Source organism: Lobosporangium transversale, assembly GCF_002105155.1.
Source record: "Lobosporangium transversale strain NRRL 3116 chromosome Unknown BCR41scaffold_19, whole genome shotgun sequence".
Classification (NCBI taxonomy): domain Eukaryota; kingdom Fungi; phylum Mortierellomycota; class Mortierellomycetes; order Mortierellales; family Mortierellaceae; genus Lobosporangium; species Lobosporangium transversale.
The window spans coordinates 535,779-554,564 of record NW_019028997.1 but is presented as its reverse complement, the minus strand read 5'-3'; the positions used below and the strand labels follow the sequence as shown (position 1 = coordinate 554,564).

Below are 18,786 nucleotides of genomic sequence, written 5' to 3'. Positions count from 1 at the left end.
TTTACAATACATTCAGCCATTGGATACACACATTTACAAATGTATGTTTGAATAATTATAAACAACGTTTATTTCCTTTTTACCCTATATAGTGGCGTACGCTTTTCTATTTTGTAGAGGATCCTATCCAAAACGGTTCTATAATTCTATTTTCCTCAGGTCAGATGATCATTTCTTTCTTTCTCTTTTTTTTTTTTTTTTTTTTTTTTCTGAAAGCTCTCAGCACTAATGAACTCGCTTTCTTTCTTCCCATCCGCCCCAACCTTCGTTTTCACGTAAAAGAAAGAAAGGAATTGGAATGAGCATACATGTATAGTATATGTATAATATATTGTATTTACATAGTTGGTTTTGTCGTCGGCTTTAATAATTTATCTTTTCCTCGACATTTTTTTGCTTGTGATAATCACGATAATTACACAAAGCGTATATATATTATAGTGCAAAAAAGGCATTAATGATCCTTATATGGAGTACTTGATCATTACACAATTTACATCAAAAGGGTATGGATGCCTAGATGGTACAACTTTTTTTTTTTTTTTTTTTTTTTTTGCATTATAATCGTTTTTCCACCATCGATGTCCAACATTGTTTTCTCATAATTCCTTGCTCATCTTTTTTTTTTTTTTTTTTTTTTTTACAACTCCTCCTTTTTCATTTGTTCTCGATCAAATCAAATGAACAAAAAAGAATGAACTGCCCTCTTCATTTTGTATCCATTTGAGCCTGAGCATTTGTACTACATAGTACTTTACTAGACATCCACAAAACACAGAAGCTGCAACAGATGGTAATGTGTGTATGTTGTGTGTGTGAATTTGCTTCCTTTCTATTTGCTTCTATTTGTTTTTTTTTTTTTTTTTTCTTTTTGTTTTTTCTTTTTGTTTTTTCTTTTTGTTTTTTCTTTTTGTTTTTTCTTTTGTTTCTATTTGTTTTTATTTGTTTTTAATATATTAGAGTAGCACTACAGAATCAATGACGGCGAATCCAGCAGCAACACCTCCTTCATTGCTCTCTACACCTTTGGTGCGGAGCAAATGTCCACCATTATCATTTCGCACCACTTTTTTACCATCATGTAGATAGATCCCATAAATACCCAATTCCGACACAACATCTGCTCGCAGCAGTTGGCCTTTTCGCAACAAAACATTCTTCGTAATAGGAGGACGGATAATGTCCATCAAGATATATGCATTCCTCTGTTCCGGAGTAAGTTCCTTCAACACCTTCTGGATATCCTTCCCATAGATATTATTCCCTTTTTTTTAAAAAAAGAAAATAAAATAAAATAAAAAATAAAAAGAAAACGTCAGGATATATACATGCTGATTAAAAAAAAAAAAAAAAAAAAAAAAAAAAGTTCCAAGCTTTTTAATCCCTTACCTCCTCCCTCACGCTGAGGCTTCATCACTAGCTCGTCACTATTGGCAAGGGCAGCCTCATATGCAGTAATTCCCTCCGGAGAGCTATCCAAGGGATACAGTCCTGTAAATGATGCACGCAGCAGAGCAGCATCAGCAGGATCCTTGACAAAGCGCTCTAGTTGTCCTGGTGCAGCCAGAACCTGCTGAACCTTCTTGACTCCAACAAGTTGATAGGCAATTGTAGGGCACTTGATGGCCAATGATTTTTCTGCAAGCATTCTTCCTTCCCATTCCTTTCGTAAAAAAATAAAAAATAAAAAAAAAATTTTGATCTCTATCAGTATCAACGATAGACGTTGTTTTTTTTTTTTTTTCTTCGATTGAAAGTTAAAGATTATTGTGGCATCCTGAACCATAGTTGGACTTGGTAAATATATTCTTAACGAATACCTTTTCAGTAGGGTAATCGGTAGTAGCATATGCTGATCGATAATATACAACCGAGACCTCTTGATCGCCCCTAGATAGATGCACATGTCAGAAATAAAGTACATTTTTTTTGGTGGCGTTTAGTACAAGGACACAAAAAATTTGACGATCTCTCCCGCAGTAGCTGTTCAATTTTTTTTTTTTTTTAAAAAAAAAAAAAAAAAAAAAAAAAAACTTACATATAAAGTGCACTGGTCTCCGGATGCAAACTACCTTGCTCAGCAATCTCTGCAAGAGTCCTGCGAATCATCACTACTCCATGGCTATATTATGTATCCATACATTTGCAAGTCAAATGAGCCTTTGTTAGATGTTGTTCCATTGATATGTTTTTTTTTTTTTTCAATATCCAAATCCAGCTCCTGATATCGAGAATACATATCTGGGGAGGAGTTTTGCGAAGGGTCTACATTACTTTTTCAAAAGATTATATTCAATCCATCTCTGATCAAACGCGTTGCGCTCTCCTGGTTGCACCACCATCATGACCTTGGCACTATTCAATTGCGAAGTAGAAGACTATTTTAGACTTATGGGAAGCTTGATATAGAGAACACAACATTGGTAAAAAAAAAAAAAAAAAAAAAAAAAAAAAAAAATTACGTTTTCGATCCATATAGCTCATGAGCAGATGCAAGTCCTGAGGCAATTGAAGAAATCGAATCACTGCTCGGAAGCATTGAGTTGTCCACCTTGTCTGTAAGATATCCAGTGGTAGCATGCAAGTACCTAAAGACACGTAACCAATCAATGGTCAATCACTGACTCTTCAAATTTTTTTTTTTTTTTCCCTCATAAGCAAGCTTTATATCATCTCTCTCTCTCTCTCTTTTTTTTTTTTTTTTTTTTTTTTTTTACCGATGAAGATCTCCTGTCAATGATGATAAACTTCCGAACGAGACAGAGATAGTATTCAATTCCACTTGTTTGATCTTTGCATCCGAGAAATCTTGTCCTGGATTCAAATTGATGATATAATCAGATCGATGAATTCCCAACGATGCAGGCTAAATAAAAAAAAACGAAAAGAATTTTTTTTTTTTTTTTTTTTTTGGAGAAGCGCAGCACACAATGCATTTGTAAGCAATTGACCAATGAAATAAACGCAAAATCCCGCTTTTTCTATGAGCCACATTAATCAGCATTTCTTTCACAGGAAATATTCTGATCTGTCTCTCAACAATAACATTTCTAATCATTTTGTTTTTGCCTAGTTGACAAACAAATATTAAAAAAAAAAAAAAAAAAAAAAAAAAATACACCTTGGAAGATATCGATGGCGCCATCGACACATCCAAATAGGTGATTACTTTTTTTTTTTTTTTTTTTTTGCAGTTGAAACATAACAAGAAACCAGCAAACAAAGTATTTATAAAAAAATAAAATAAAATGATAAAAAAAGAATTACCTGAGTGATGCCCCGTTTCTTGACAGTAATATAAAGATTGTAAAGACGGCTGACAAAGTCATCCACAGTTGACAGACTAAAGTTGATATACATAAATGGTAAAGCAGATAAGAGAGACTATTAGATCAATGAGGTGAAAAAAGGGGGGGGGAGAGGAACGAATATATTCATAAAGATATTACATATTGGCGACTTTTGCAAAGAATCCATACAGTACCTTTCCATAATTTCTTTCAGGAACTCATCGTCCTCAGAGATATCATGCACGAGCTGATTGAACAAGGGTTGAATCTTGACCGCATTATCGAACGCAGCTTTAGGGAAAGGAGAAGGGAAGAGTGAGACAGGAGCGTTGATAACACCCTCAGCCTCTTGTATGTTTGAAATGGATGTTGCTGCTGTCACGGGAGGAGGAGGAGGACGAACGACAAGTCCGTGAGACAGTGCAAAGTCAAGTGCCGCGTCCTTGAGAATCAAAAGTTGCTCCTCGGAAGTGGTTGGAGCCCAGTCTGTCATTGTGTTTGAAATTTAGTTATGGCTCAATGAGAATGTATGAATAAAAGAAATGAGTAATGTGATGAGAATGAAATAGAAAGAAAAAAAAAAAAAAAAAAAAAAAAAAAAACGATTCGCAGGCCGTTCAGGGTCTGCGCATTGTGTCATGTCTACAAGGTTCTGGTGGACGGTATGTCTGTTGGTCTGTAAGGTTTTTTTAAATTAGCCCAGAAATTCACGGGCAAAAAAAAAAATAATCAGAAAGACGCGGAAGAGAACTTTCAAATACTTGTGTCTAGCGTCGTGCGCGCTTTGCAGGGGGGAGAGAGGCTGGCGGCTCTTCCGTATTCTGTTAGCTTCCCTTGGCTCCTAATCTGAACAAGACCGACTCTTGCGATGCTATCCAAGTACGTACATGCCCAGCAATATTTAATTATTTCGCAACAATCCTTAATATTAAAAGAATAGGAAAGTAGGTTCGGAAAAAACCTTTTAGACAATAAAAGGAGGAGCAATATACGAAAAGAGTTGGAAGCAAGGGCCCAGATTGGATGAAATTGGTTGTTCAGCAGTTGAGAGACTCTGACAGATGTACTACAAATCCTTCGGAAAATCACCTCTTTATTCATGACCTTGTGAATGCCAGCGAAGTTGATATCAGACACTAGAGTTGTTACATCCAAGCCACATTTATATAGGCTGGTTACGAGTCTAGCTGGTACTGGTAGGCTCGTCAACCAGCCTAAGGACGAAGTTCATGTGCACATGCACGTGCTGAAGGCAAATGTGGCTTGCTCTTCTCTCCCAGGCCGGGACCAAACTTTGACATTTTGGCCGGAGGTCTCTTTTTTAATTTGAAAAAAATTTCCAAGTCAAACACACTGCTAGGAAGGCTCTTTTTTTTTTTCCAAGTCATTTACACCACAGGAGATAGCTTTTTTTCTATGTTCAAACTTTTTTTTTTAAGTCATTTTTTTTCAAGCAAAGTCCTACAGATCACAGGAAAATGGCCTACGTGTAAAGCATGCTACTGTTTTTCTTGCTCTCATTTCACAATCTCATTTATTCATCCGATTATCACTACGAAATATACCTATCATCATTCTCATCTTTAAAAAAAAAAAAATAGAAAAACTAAGCTATTCCCTGTGGCGCAAATGACTTAAAAAAAAAAAGAGCAGTGTGCTCGACTTCAAATTTAAAAAAGAGACCTCCGGCCAAAATGTCAAGTTTGGTCCCAACCTGAGAGAGAAGAGCACATGAACTTCGTCCTCAGGGCCTAGATAGTTGACGACTTCTATCATGCACAAGTGTGGCTTGCATTGCCAGCTCTTTTTTTTTTAATTTTTTTATTTTTTTAACGTACGATGAATAACTTCAGTATGAAGATTGGGAGTTTTTTGGATCTTCAAGGAGTATGTGATGAGCATAAAGGGTTGTATGGTGCACAGGCACAACATCTAAATAACATGATCAACTCAAGAGAATGTGTCAATATTCCTTCAAAAAGCTGAATGGCCTATATGAGGAATGAACAAATATTGGCAGGGTATATTGCCTCTGCTGCACAAGCAATGATAATAAACAGCCATTTTATGCAGGAATTCCATATAACACCGCACATATTGTATGTTAACGATTGTCTTTATAGTAGTCCACTTAACTTTCAGTGGACATTCTAACAACAGTCCTGCATCGTTCTTAGGGGCTCAATTGCAATAGAAGCTTTTAAGGCTATCATAAACTGTAATCAAAGTTGTATTATAGTAAAAGCGGATAAAGTGATCAGTTGACATCTGGCAAATTCAAATTTATAATCCTTTTCAAATGTCCCCTTCAATGATCATTTCAGTCCTCCTGGGGAGCAGTTGTAAGCAGAGGAATGAGCAAGTCGAGTGTGAACAAAAGTTTATCTGAGGGACATGGAAAATGAGAAATGTGTGAGTTCTTCGTGCACTAAAAGATTGTGGTTGGTTTTCACGTCACAATGACCAAGAAAATGGCACGTGGCTGATTTGAAAAAAAAAAAATTCTCACGCAAAGCCTAACCTTGAAATAAAGGAACAAATTTATCAGTTGTCGCTCCTTTCTTTCCTTTGCTCCACTTCATTTTCGCCACCACTTTTTTCATATTTCACCACTTACCTCTTTTATTCATTCCAAGCCTTCATTTATTGTCTTTCTTTTCCTTTCCTTCTTTTTTTTTTTGCCTTACATATTTTTCATTATTGTTTCCATACCGTGGCCACGGGTGAAAGAGTAAGAATATACCTTTGCCTATTTAGCCATCATTCTCCCTGCATTTCAACCACACTCATCTTAATTTTCAATGGCCACCACAAGGAGCTCAACACAAAAAAACATGGCTGCAAATGATTCGACAAGGAGCCAAGCACAAAAAAACATGGCTGCAAATAAGCCTGAGGATGCCTCCACACTCAATAAACGAAAAAGAGAAAACCAACACCCACAACGAAAAAAGCGCGCCATCCCACTGCTGCTGAAGCTGAACTGCGTTGTTGAGGGAGAAGCAACGTCGTTCTCAGTAGAGATTTTCTCCGATAAATCGGTTGGGATGCTCAAGCAAGCCATCTATTTACCTGCTAGATTTGATGATATCCCACCAGAGAAGCTAACTCTCTACAAGGTCTCCATCCCTGACGAAGGCAAGACTGTCGTTGAGTCAGAAATTGTGTCGAAAGAGGCTCTCGCACCCGCGTCAAGGAAGCTTGGGGACATATTTAATTCCGAACTTCCAAGGAAAACGATCCATGTTTTTGTCAAGCCACCGCAGCGAGGTATATCTTTGGCTCTTGATGGACTGATTGTTGATATTTCCAGTTGATGAAGCTTGGTTTATATCTTAAACGGCCATGTGCATGATATCACCATTTGGTTTGTGTCTTGATAACTCAACGTTCTTTCTCATTATTCGCTTTTGATACTTAGCTCAGAAAAGAAAACAAGATGAAGATTCTGGTGAGTGCTTTTGGCCGAGAAGCTGGTTATTGATCAATTTAGAGTGATGTGCAATAAATCAAGAATATTAACTTTGATCACTCTATCTCTTTTATCAGAGTCACCCTCTAAAAAAGCTCGTCCAAGTATAAGTAGAGATGCTCTTATGGATGCGATTACAGAAGCGGGGCTTGTAACGAAAGGGATAGTGAATGGTAGCCCTGCCATCTCGCGTCTAAGCTCGAAAGAGAGGGTCAAGCTGCTTTCGTACATGGGGAAGAGGTTACCAGTAGATAGTATTTACTACAGCATTATTAGCGTGGCTCGCGAGCTCCGAAATTCTGGTGGTATCAAGGGTTCCAAAATATTATCAGATTATGTGATATCCAGTCTACCAGGGATGGATCTTCCGGTGATCGATGCGCAAGATCTATATGTAAGAAAGGAATTCAAGGATCTCTACGATTTAATCACCAAACAGTTTTGCAACGCTGAGAACAATGCACGAAACCGTATTGTTGTTACAGGGACGGCTGGTATAGGGAAGTCATCCTTTCTCATATATTTTGCCATCCGACTACTTGCAACCAGTACTGAGGATGATCCACCTATTGTCATCATCCAGCGAAAAGAAGATTCAATGTGCTACGCTTTTGGTGGGTTATCTACTGTTCAAAATGGAGATATAAAGGATTTCGCCGCCTTCCTAGACCTACCTAACACTTGGTTCCTAGTCGACAGCTCACCAAAGCCGGAGCTTATGGAGGCTCGAACTATCTTCTCAGTATCACCAAAGACGTTATTTTCCGAGTCCAACATGTATAAAGAAATTGTAAAGAGGGTGGTATGGATTTATTACATGGCACCATGGGAGCTGGATGAGTTAAGACAGTGTAGAAAAATGGTTCGGACCTTTAACATCGTCAGCGAAGAATTTATGATGGAACTCTATGAGAAGATAGGTGGTGTGCCAAGGTATGTTCTCGAGAAACCAGCGAACCGACTGCACTTTAATGAAAAAGATCTTGATGGAGCTAGGAGGGAAGCGTACAGTCACGTAGAAACAGCCCTCGACAACCTCAACGATCCATTGAAGCTGTTACAATATTTTGAACAGGCCAAAGTTTCACTACAATATAGCAGCCCACTTCTTCATCGTCGTCCAATAGGAGATCACCAGCAATTTGTGTTAGAGTGGGCCTCTAATCACATTCTCGAAAAGGTCGAAAAGGTGTACGAAGCAGCGGACGACAATACTTTTAACATGATATTGGATCGATTAGTCAATGGCAAAGTTAGAATATATCTAGGAGCTATGCTCGAGATATGTATACGTCGCATACTACGGAGAGGCGACTGTACCTTCGTGGCCAGGAGTCTAGATGTAGAGAAAAAGCAAGATATCACCATCACCATCAATGCCAAGCCGACGGTTAAATTCTTCGAAGCTTTTGATGTTTACGAGAAATCGATGAAAGGAGAACTATGGATCCCAAAAAGCAAGACTTTTGCCTGCGTTGATATGCTAATAGCGCCGAATTATCTACTCCAGATTACGGCAAACGTAGATCATGGTATCAAGAGTGAATCTTGCAAAGAACTTCTTAAAAAGCTTCAAGAAAAAAAGTGGATTCGCTCAGAGAAGGACGTTGTATTGATTTTTGTTGTTCCAAAAGCTAAGGCTGGGGCTGATCGGGTGGATCCTAAACCGACAAAAAAACTATCAAGTATCAAGCAATATGTCATGGAGGTAGACTTAAACGCAGAATTACAGCGAGGTAGACTTGAGGGCAGAACTAAAGAGGTATAAAATAATAATTTGAGAATAGTACATCAAACTGCTTCCATAATAATTATAACGAGCCGGAGACCGTGGCTTCGCCACGGCCGGCTCTTGCCTTGCCTCGTTAGAAATTTCATGAGGGCAAAATAAAGTGAAAATAAAAATCGTAGTCAAATACAACCAATTGTATCTTTGCATAACTTTTTTATTGATTGGGTCTTTTTTACGAATCGCGCGATAAAATACAATAAAGCAAAATCAGTTAAGACTATATACATGTACAGTAGTAAAATAAACAAAAAATAAAACACAAAATAAGGCAGAATATTTGGAAGATACGGTAGTAAATGAGAGGATGCTTATTTACAAAGCATCCTTGTAGACAATGTCCCGCATGTATAGCCCAGGCCTGAGATTAAGTTCAATTGCACCCACAACACCGATATATGGATCCGTCTTCAGCTTAGATTGGTTCTCGCTGATGAATTGAAGCTGATCCACCTCAAGCCTACTGTATTGATCGGTAGCCTACTAATAAGTCAAGCATGTATTCATCCTGATGAAAAATCGCTGGTCTGTTGAGCTCAAAGGACGAATCTGCAGCCTGTACGTGTAAAACTCCTCCAGCTTGGCGTATTCTCGACTTTTCCTAGCTCGGCCATCGCCCTCACCTACATCCACCTCTAGCTGGCCGTTTTCGCTACCGTCATAGCTGTCACCATGAGGCCCTGCAGAGGTTTGACCTGGCCTAGGCCATTTTTTATATTTTTTATATGTCCAGTCCTCGCCTTTTGGATGCAAGAGGTTATTATGGAGACTCTCGTGAGCTGGATGAACCTCACTGGTTTTTTTCAAACCACTGGCTCTGCTTTCAATTATGATGCCTTGCTGAGAAACCTTACTACTGGCGCCAGCCATCAATAGCACGATTCCAGTTGATGAGAGGGCCTGTACTGCATTCGCCTTTGCCCTCTCCCCTCATGCTGAGGCCCAGCACAGATGGCGACCTTCAGCCGCATGATATCCTCGTGCGCACATTCTCTGACGTCTTTGAGCGTATGGGCTATCGGGTAGTGTAGTTCAAGGAGCTGCTGTGGTTACTGCAACAGGCCTTCATCAAGGAATCCCCGAAATGGTTATTACGGAGTCTTGCTTGCTGAGCAGGGTCATGAATGTGAGCGTGAGCCTGCAGGAACAGAGAGGCAGCGCCTTCAGTTGGCGTCATAGGATCAATCAGAGTACCAACCCTTCCAATGATACGAAGCGTGTACACTCCATATAGGTTGTTCGCAAGGTCTTTATCAAGGTTCACTTCCATGGACGTGAACAAAAGAGCGCAGTTATATGCTTATATGTGTTAACGGAATAACTTACCTTGCGGCTCTGCCCATCAAGAAGTTAAACCAAGGCTAAGTGGAGGAATATCCACTTGACCTCTCCCACAGCATAAAGGAAATTCTGGCCGACTTTTACTACTGCGTTGCACACACATTCTTCAATAAACATGAAGGCACCGCAATAATGGCAACTGATCATTGGTTCTAAGCGGTACCAATATTGCATAATATGCTGATTAAAATATATCTTTCATGTCAAAAAAGGCATCAATCTACAGCGAATGAATATATATCTATATTTATGACGTTTAGAGTTTCTACTACATTTATTGCATTTCACAAAAGTGATTTTAAAAATTAACAAGAACCTGCTTGTTCTCAAAAAGCGCTGATTCGCTTCCAGTTTGACTAATACTTTGACCTCCTTGCTCACAGCAACAAATGCCTGCTTTCATTGATCCATCTCTCGGTTTGCAAAGTCGGTCCGCTGGTGATTGATTGGTTAGAATATAAGCAACGCCAACTCATTTTCTGGAAACATTTTCACCCTTTTCTTAAAATCATCTTCATCCTCAAATCGTCGCTTCTTCCGCTCGCTCACGATTTCTTTACAGATCTTCTCCCCAACTGCAGGCATCATAAATGTATGAGAACGGAGGTTCGCCTTTGGAGCTATTTGTCGATTTGAAAATATACCAAAGGCACATTCCAAGGATGGACATCGTTTCTTAAGAACTTCGTTCACTTCGGCAATCTTTTCAATTTCTTTCTCAATTGTTTTTTGGTTGATAGGGCTAGACGTCTTTGAATCCTTCTCTTCGGCCCATTCCATTTGACAAAATAGACACAAAGACGCAATGTCTCTTCTGTTCTGTAAACGCAACTGCATATAGCCGTCAGCTGGAGCACCCTTGCCATTAACAAATATCTTGTGAAACTCTTGAAGAAAGTTAGTATGCTCCTTGCCGTCCACATCCTTTGCGATCTCGTGATTGGGGGACATTTCGAGCAATTGATGCACTGTAACATTGCGGTGCTCTGGAATTTCAACTTTAAACTCTGGAAACTCGGGATCAAATTCAGCACCTGCAAAAAGTTCCTGCAGAGACACAGTCTGTTTTCCGAGGTAAGAGAAAAGGCATAAACGTAGAGCCCAGCCTGCCCAGGAGACATCTTGCTTTGGATCGATAAAAGCGGTCCAGTACTTCAAAGGGGACTCGGATTGGCTATAGGAAGCGCTGATCAATAAAACCAGCCACAAATATGGGATACGTATATGGTATATGTCATGCTCTTCAGCTCGTTCCAGCTTTATTAGGCCAGTTGTCCTGAGATCTTTATAGGTTGTGCCACCTCCAATAATATCATTCATTTTGACTGGGATACCAAGAATGGCCCTTGCCACTCCACTACAGGTGTCATGAACTCCACGTAGTTCCCAAAAGGATAAAGTGTGTCTAAACGAACTGCCAGGCTCTGCATAACGGCCATGATATCGACATTGCGCAGACATTCCGTAAGTTTCTCATCCTTGTCAGGGATCTTCTTTAGTTTCTTTAAGCGATTCACAAAGTGTTCATAGAAATGCTCCACAGCCCTTGGCACTCCACCGATGTCTGCAATACTACGGTGGAGCAGTATATCATGCTTTAGGTAGTCTTCAGTCAGATGTAGAGCCTTACCGTCTATAGTCGGAGGAAGCCTACGGCCAATTTCGATCACGTCGTCGTCAGTAAGAAGAGGAAGAGGTAGGTGTAGGATACGATATGTTGATCCCATGAGCATTTCTTCGATGGGTCCTTGGATTGTGCCTGCCATAATAGGGATACAAAAAGGCTCTATGGTTCTCAAGCTCAGTTTCCCAATAGCATTCGCAACTTCTCGAAGGGTACCTGGGTAAGCATTGTGTAAATGATTCACTTCGTCGATGCTGATGACCAGCACAATCGGATTGTTAGTGGGTGTGCCTCGTCTGATAATATCAGCATGAATAACCTCCATGGCTCTGCTCACTGAGAGTAGATTGATGCCTTCCTTTTGCAGAAAAAAGTCAACAGGTTTGCTATCGGAGTCTTTGTTACTGATAAAATATCCGTAGAGTAATCTAACAGCAATAGATGCATCGCCTCCAATTTTGTTATCGAACTGGCTGACCGCGGTGCCATTGCCGTAGCAAATATTGATTGAGACCATATTGGAGAAGGCGCTTTTAATACTCTGGTCACCGTAAGAGTTGGCCTTTTCACGAAGCATTCCTCCAATTTCTTGGAGGGACCTGCTTTTGCCTGTACCTGGCCCACAGGCAAGAAGTGGGATTGGATTTAGGCCCTTGTCGCTCTTCTTGCGGTTTTTAAATCGCTCAAAGACGCCATTATAACAACTCCCATTCCATAATACGTCAAGAGTTTCCTCTCTGCGGCAAAGTGGGAATTCTGAACCAAAAGATGTAACAAGCTATAACAAGTATAATAAAGAGTCAGCACAAAATCTTCCGTCCACTCATAACTTATAGCGATGTACACCCAAAATGTAAACACAATAGGCAGCATACCGGAGCTTGTTTAGTGCCGATGAGTCGTTCATATTGCTTAACCAATGCAAGGATACTTGAGGTGTTCGTCCAGATGACAGCTGTGATTAAAAAAAAAAATAAAAAAAAAATCAGAAAGATAAAAATCATGATATTTCGAGAATTGCTTCCTGATCAATGATGTCATACACAAAGCTTTGAGAACAAACAGCTAATCCCTTACCTCCCAACGGCCGCTGGACGATGACATTAATGGTTTTCTTTGGTGGCGCCGTTCCAAAGAATTCAGAAATCTCGCTTGTTGCGTCGTCTAGCTCCTCTGGCTCCTTTGATCTTTCTTCGATTGTTAGATAGTTGAGCATGATTTGTCTTTTCGGCGCGGAAGGGATTGAGAGATAGTAAAGATTGAGCTTTTTAGCAGAAAGGTAATCTAGGTCTGGCTCATATTCTTTCTTGATTGCCTTTTTGAGTTCGTCCACGGTCTTTGTTGGTGGAATCCTCACAGGAAACGCTGTGGATTCTCCATCAATAATGCAAAAGATAGTGATTTCGCCTGTCATTGGTGTGATTATTAGACAAAAAAAGTTAATAAGCTGGTGAAGAAGGAGAAAGAAAGCATCAAATATAGTGATTTGATGTGACTGGCTTTTCCAAATCTGCTGCGGAAGTTCAGCCAAAGTTGATAGAAATCTTTCAAATAGTGCCTCCATTTGTTCTTTGTTCTTTGTAAATTATTTATTGGTTTTTATTTTATTATCATTATCATTATTATTATTACTATTTTTTTTTTAAAAAAAAAAAAAAAAAAAAAAAGATGACTAGACAGTTATAGGATGAATATAAGGCATATTCAAACAGATATGGACTTTTGTACATGTTACATGTACTATAGCGGCTAGACATTACTTTCTCCAAAAAAAAAAAAAAAAAAAAAAAAAAAAAGCGAGACGAGATGTGTTAATGTGTGTATTATTATTTTGCACAGAATAGTATTAAAGCATTGAATAGAAAAAGGAAAAGGAAAAGGAAGGGGGAAGGAGAGGAAGAGAAGAAAGTGGATGTGTGTGGCTTTGATTGGTTGTTATGCTTGGAGGAAGGGATTGACGCGCTTTGAAACAAACAAATTATAAGAAACAACTGGTGGCAAAAAGGTGATGTAACGGCTGGATTGACAGTGGCTGAAATATTTATTGGACAAATCGATTTTTACATCAAGTTTTCATCGGGAAGAGCAAAAATGAACCTTATTTCTTTTTCCAGTTGGTCCCGATGAAAATTCATTTTGATTTTTTCATCAAGCAACGTATTTGACGAAATTTTCGTCAAGCCAAGGATTGAATTGATTCAATAAGAATTTTTTTTTTTTCGTTGCTGAAATATTTTATGGTAAGTCGGAAGTCAAGGAGATCAAAAGTTGTTTATTATTTTAGCTAGGTCGGAGCCTTATAATTGCTCTGATCTATGAATAAAAAGGGGAGTGCTCCATTTGGGTACACTCCCTAGCCTCAGGACGTAACAGTTGCCTCGTTCATATTTTTGCTATCTTCTTTACCTCAACTGCCATAATGATCATTTCCAATCCCCCACAAAGCACACATGTCAACTCGATGTTGTTGCACCAACAGCATAAAGAGGACAGAAAAGAGTTATTGCAACGGGAAGCCGAGGTGTATAGGACTTTTCAGGATGAACAGGAAGGACTTTTTGAAGTTGCAAGGATTCCACCAATATATTTGTGTGACTGTATACTTCTTTATCTACGGTTTTTAAAGTTAGTCCAGAAATTCAGGGGCAAAAGATTAGAGAGGATGGATACAGGAGACGAAAATAAACAGAACTTACAAATTTTTTGTGGGTGTGCCGGCACCCAAATACTTGTGTCTAGCGTCGTGCGCGCTTTGCAGCCGGAGCAGGCGACTCTTCCGTGGGCTTGTACTTTGCAGGTCTCTCTTGTCTCTCAATTTGAGCAAGACCGATTCTTGCGATGTTTTCCGCCCCTACTGCGTCACGGTCGAAGAATACCTTACATGTCCTGCAATATTTAGAGCGAGGGTACACCGTCTCTAAAAAGCTATCGCAGAGGGGTCGGGGACAGCGGGCGCTGGTGTAAAATTCGTGCGCTCCTACAGCGAAGTGTCCTCGTGCTTTGACCTAAGCGTTTCAAATGGCAGTCGTTTATTAGCAAGGCTTTTATGGCTTTCCAGCTTTGCTTACTTTTTTAAAAACAGCCATACCTGTGTGACAAGATGCCTCGTTATAGCAGTGTGCTTGCTGGGAACTCCTTTACTACTTTCAAAGGACCCTAGGCCGACGACAAGTACTCCTTTATCCCCAAGCATCTTCAACACTCGCTGTACCGCGTAGCCGAACGTAGCTCGTTGAGCCTTTCGTAGGTCCCATTTTTTTTTCAGGTGCCATCTGGACTCGTAGAACTCTTGAAGCACATCCAAATTCGTTGATCCTGTCTGTGTCTGAGACTCCTCGTTCATCCATTGAAAGTACTCATTATACGTTCCCTTCCAAACACAGGGATGGCGCTCTCAACCTCAATCATTCCTTTTTCACGCTTCCTTTTGTTCAACAGGTGATTGAAGCGGAGGACAGGGAGGTACAAGAACCTGCTTCTCACCTTTACCGTTTGCCGCAAGTTAGGGTTGTGAGGGTCCAGCGAGGAAAACGTAAGGGCGTTAACAATACCAGGATCACATCCGACGATAGTTGTGGTGTTTGCGGATGGGCATCGCCCTGGTTTGTTGAATGTGAGCTCAACGTTTTCAAGCAGCTTGGAGCTCCTCTTCCAGTTTATGTTTGCATAGTCTTCATCTGTTAGGTCTTCACCGGCCGCCTTTGAACACGTCGTGTTGAGAAATCCCTGAGAAAGCTCCAGTTCTTGGCTGGGGTCTTCTTCATCTACGTCAGACTGCTGCTGTCTCTTCGTCTGGGTTGTGTCATAGGCAAGTAGATTCAGAACTAGACCGTTGGTAGAAATCGTCCCTTTGAGTTTGAACCGAGTTAGATCTTTGTCCTGTGACTGCAGGGATACTTTGTCTTGATATCCACGAACCATGCGATCACCTCCAATGTCACAAAAGAGAGCCTGTATCAAACCCCTTTTGTTCCCTGTACACACTCATACATTGCAGTCTTGGAAGCATTATTGAGAGGCAGAATACGCTCCAGCAGCTGCTTGGTATCTTCGTTCGCCCAGAGGATGTCAACTAGGGCGTGTTCAGACAGATACACATACCCGGGTGACCAGGGGGACGTAGGAAAGTCTGAGTATTTTTTCACTCTTTTGTTCTCCCGCAAAAAAAAACTCAATGTCGCTCATATCTTCGTTTGTTTTCTCGACATCAAACTAAAAAAAAAAAAAAAAGGTGTGAATAAAGAGCATTTGATTGCAGAATATGCATGAAAATACCCCTACACAAGCTATACTATTGCGTTCCTGTAGTGCTGCCTTAATGATGTCTGTACTTGGCCCATTAGTAAGTCTGACGCTCTTGGAAATGTGATCTTTTTGGGATCAAAGCCTTGGACGTCCCCCAATGTGATGTCTATATCCTTTATTGGGGAAAGTTCAGTGGTGGCCTTGAAATGTTCATAAGCGAGGTGATGATGGGGCGTTTCTACCGCCTTTCCTTGTTTTTTTGCCCTCGCGTAAGCTGAATTGGGGCCACCTTGACCACTCAAAAGAAGGGTGGCGAGACGGAAGGAATAATCATTGCTATCCAAGACCTCGTCCAGTGCCTTTTTCCTCGACTTTGCTGCCCCTGGTAACCGCATGATTGAAATATGCCAGGATCATAATAAGTAACGAGAACGAAAGAAAGATGTGTTTATTATGATCCGGGGATCTTCGTTAAATAAAAAGGGTAAAAATCTTTGCTATAGTAAAAACCCATGTAAATGACTGCTAATCGCAACAATGATCCTCTCAATGCCCAAGGCGATCGCCCAGTATGCATAGCGGCGTAGTCGGTTGAGGACAACAACTGCCCCTCGGACCTGGCTTGCAATACTATCCCTTTCATCTGCGTCCAGTCCGCCTTTCCTTGCCATGGAGGCCTTAAGGGACCCAGTTGTTAAGGCCTTGATAGGGTGCTTACTGCTGTAGCTGTGATCAACCTTCGTAGCATCCTTCAAGTTCCTAATTGGTGCACCTTCTTTTTTAGCCCTGTGGGGCTTCTTGCCTTTGTGCTTCCGCTTTCGTTTTTTCTGTTGCTTCTTTTTTGCCTTTCTCCGACGTGGTGGATGCTTAAGGCCCGGCCTATCGTGCTGACGGTAGTTACTGATATCAACTGTGCGCCCATTCAATATGCTCGCCTTGTCAGAAAAGATGGGCCGGAATTGGTTCCTATGTGACCCTTCCGCTATATAGAATGATGGTACGCCTCTACATTATTCAAGAAAGGGACTAACGATTAGTATTGGGGACGTCTGGTTTCAAGGCCAAAAACTATAGCTTGAGCTTTCTTACGTTCTGCGGCGCTGCGCTCGCCTTTGCTGAGCCATTCTATGGCGAAGATCCTTTCCATTGAGTAAACGCTGCTTGAAGTTATCGAACTCATTGTTCGATGGTAACGCTTGGGCCGACGTTTGATGGCCGGAAGTAAAAATGCGGAGAGCTACACTGAAACGGCCTTCCTCAGAGGCTACGTTCCTTCCCAACACCTTACTAGCTTCCCTTAGGTAGCCCTGAAGCATTTTATTATAGTTCTCGTTCCACTCAACCTTTCGAATTAATCGAAGATTAGTAATCGGGCCTAACGTCAGGATTTGCCGCCAAGAAAGTGCCCACGCCAGTTTCCGAAGGTAAAACCCCGCGATCCGCAACCAGTTTGAAGAAGGACTTCAGCCCCATGGTCAATATCTAAGCGAAAAGAGAAAGAAAAAAGGAAAAATGGTGGTGATGAAAAGAAATGAAAAAGAAAAAAAAAAGAGCGACAAAGGTATAAAAGGATGAGCTTTTTTATGGTGTAAAGATTCAAAGCGAATAGATAAAGAATATTGAGGGAAAGATACAGGAACAAGTGGCAGTGGTAAAAGGGATGGGACTTTGAAGGAGGAAGACAATGATCCCTTTTTATATCCTGGGTTGATGATGAGTTTTATCATTGTCTCATATAGTTTTGATATCGATCCTTTGCTTCACAGGCCACATCAATCTTTATTCAGTTCCTTTGTTTGGATTGGGGTTTTGTCCCAGTCAATAGCAGAGATTGACAAATAAATACAAGCTCTCGCATGAACGGCAGATTGGAAGAAATAGCATTGAGATACCAAAGTGAAACCATCTCGGTATACAGCATATAGTGCTGATGTCGATCCTTTGTTATACAATTTTTTTTCAGCTTCTTTTGTTTGCAGTGGCCCTTGCTTTGTGAGGAATTTAATGATTTATAATTTTGAACAAGGGTAATAAATGCATTGACAGATATGACTCGGTGATTATAGGTAACAACTAAAGAAAAAAAGTCTTTTTTATCAGAGAATGGCTTCAAATGATGCTTTTTGCTCCAACAGCCCCAGTACTATTGCGTTAAAGCAGAGATATTCGTTGGCTCTCAGGTTCCGGCATCAATGGCGGAGATAGGTGATGTGCTTATTGCTTGGAGTAAAAGCTAGCTAAGCACCCTTTCTTACTGGACGGTGCCTTGTTAATGGTGATATTGCGCAGCGCCTTGTGGATGGAGGGAGAGCAGAAGCGAGAGTGGTGGTTTTTGGCGGTCGTTTGGTGTGTGTATGTGCGAACTTGATAGTTGATACCAATCGCCAAAATATATGCATTTAGAATTACAGAAGCGAGATTAATACCGACGCGTTTCATCCTTTCCTAGGGATTGTTATAACCATGGCATGATTGTGGAGTGGCCGCCAAAATAAAGTTTGTTTATTTCTTCTGGAGGCACCAATGGAAAACGCTTGTGTTTTGTGTTTTGGAATTGCAGAAAATAAATAAGACGCCGCGATGTAAAATGTGTTTATGCATGTACAGAAACAAAGAGATGCTTCAGCTGCTTATTCGTGCACACAGTGATTGACGAACAAAAAAGGAAAAAAAAGCCCGCGATGAAAGAAGGCATGTGCAGACAACAAATAAACACAGCAGCTGTTTGCTCACATACATTTGTTTCACCGTTGTGTCTGTATGTCTTTTAAGCTTTCTGTCTGGCCGTTTAACACAAGGAATCCTCAGAAAAAGAAATACCTCGCATGATTGGTGCCAGGTCTGAAAACACCAATAATGCAATGCTGTACGTGGAAGACAGGGTCTAGAAACTATACCATTGTTATGCAGACTCACCGAAATCAACTTGAGATCACAACTGCTACTCATGCCCTCTTGCCAAGGACTTGAACAGGCATACCAACCCCTTCTTCCTTGCTCTCATAACCGCTCACATCCTTTCGAT

At 40.5% G+C, this 18,786-nt stretch overlaps 4 protein-coding genes across 4 annotated transcripts; all 4 read right to left on the bottom strand.

Annotated features, from left to right (window-relative positions):
- Nucleotides 1–928: 928 nt before the first annotated feature.
- On the bottom strand, nt 929–3,850 carry BCR41DRAFT_381025 (glutathione synthase). Its single transcript, XM_022027286.1, has 9 exons — nt 3,485–3,850; nt 3,268–3,343; nt 2,718–2,866; nt 2,463–2,588; nt 2,275–2,355; nt 2,039–2,122; nt 1,821–1,890; nt 1,390–1,663; nt 929–1,264 (listed from the first exon to the last, which is right to left on the bottom strand). The coding sequence occupies exons 1-9, from the start codon at nt 3,781–3,783 to the stop codon at nt 957–959; spliced, it is 1,467 nt and encodes a 488-aa protein (XP_021881281.1). The 5' UTR covers nt 3,784–3,850; the 3' UTR covers nt 929–956.
- A 5,716-nt stretch (nt 3,851–9,566) lies between these two features.
- Nucleotides 9,567–12,930, bottom strand: BCR41DRAFT_396494 (hypothetical protein; the record flags this gene model as incomplete). The annotated part of the gene is made up of 6 exons (XM_022028808.1): nt 9,567–9,750; nt 9,878–9,912; nt 10,388–11,149; nt 11,227–12,294; nt 12,392–12,471; nt 12,594–12,930. The coding sequence occupies 6 exons, from the start codon at nt 12,928–12,930 to the stop codon at nt 9,567–9,569; spliced, it is 2,466 nt and encodes an 821-aa protein (XP_021881280.1).
- Nucleotides 12,931–14,225: 1,295 nt separating this feature from the next.
- On the bottom strand, nt 14,226–15,694 carry BCR41DRAFT_354045 (hypothetical protein; the record flags this gene model as incomplete). Its single annotated transcript, XM_022024248.1, has 4 exons — nt 14,226–14,521; nt 14,605–14,850; nt 14,898–15,480; nt 15,507–15,694. Coding segments are annotated over 4 exons (1,287 nt in total), but the record flags the coding sequence as incomplete, so codon positions are not given.
- Nucleotides 15,695–16,012: 318 nt separating this feature from the next.
- BCR41DRAFT_422301 (hypothetical protein) lies at nt 16,013–17,080 on the bottom strand (the record flags this gene model as incomplete). The annotated part of the gene is made up of 3 exons (XM_022030135.1): nt 16,013–16,157; nt 16,302–16,766; nt 16,851–17,080. Coding segments are annotated over 3 exons (837 nt in total), but the record flags the coding sequence as incomplete, so codon positions are not given.
- Between the last annotated feature and the right edge of the window lie 1,706 nt (nt 17,081–18,786).

Coding starts and splice junctions, on each gene's coding strand:
- BCR41DRAFT_381025 (XM_022027286.1), bottom strand. CDS start 3,783: ATGACAGACTGGGCTCCAACCACTTCCGAGGAGCAACTTTTGATTCTC. Junction 1,664..1,820: donor CCGATTACCCTACTGAAAAG/GTATTCGTTAAG, acceptor TTTTTACGAAAG/GAATGGGAAGGAAGAATGCT. Junction 1,265..1,389: donor GCCTCAGCGTGAGGGAGGAG/GTAAGGGATTAA, acceptor TTTAAAAAAAAG/GGAATAATATCTATGGGAAG.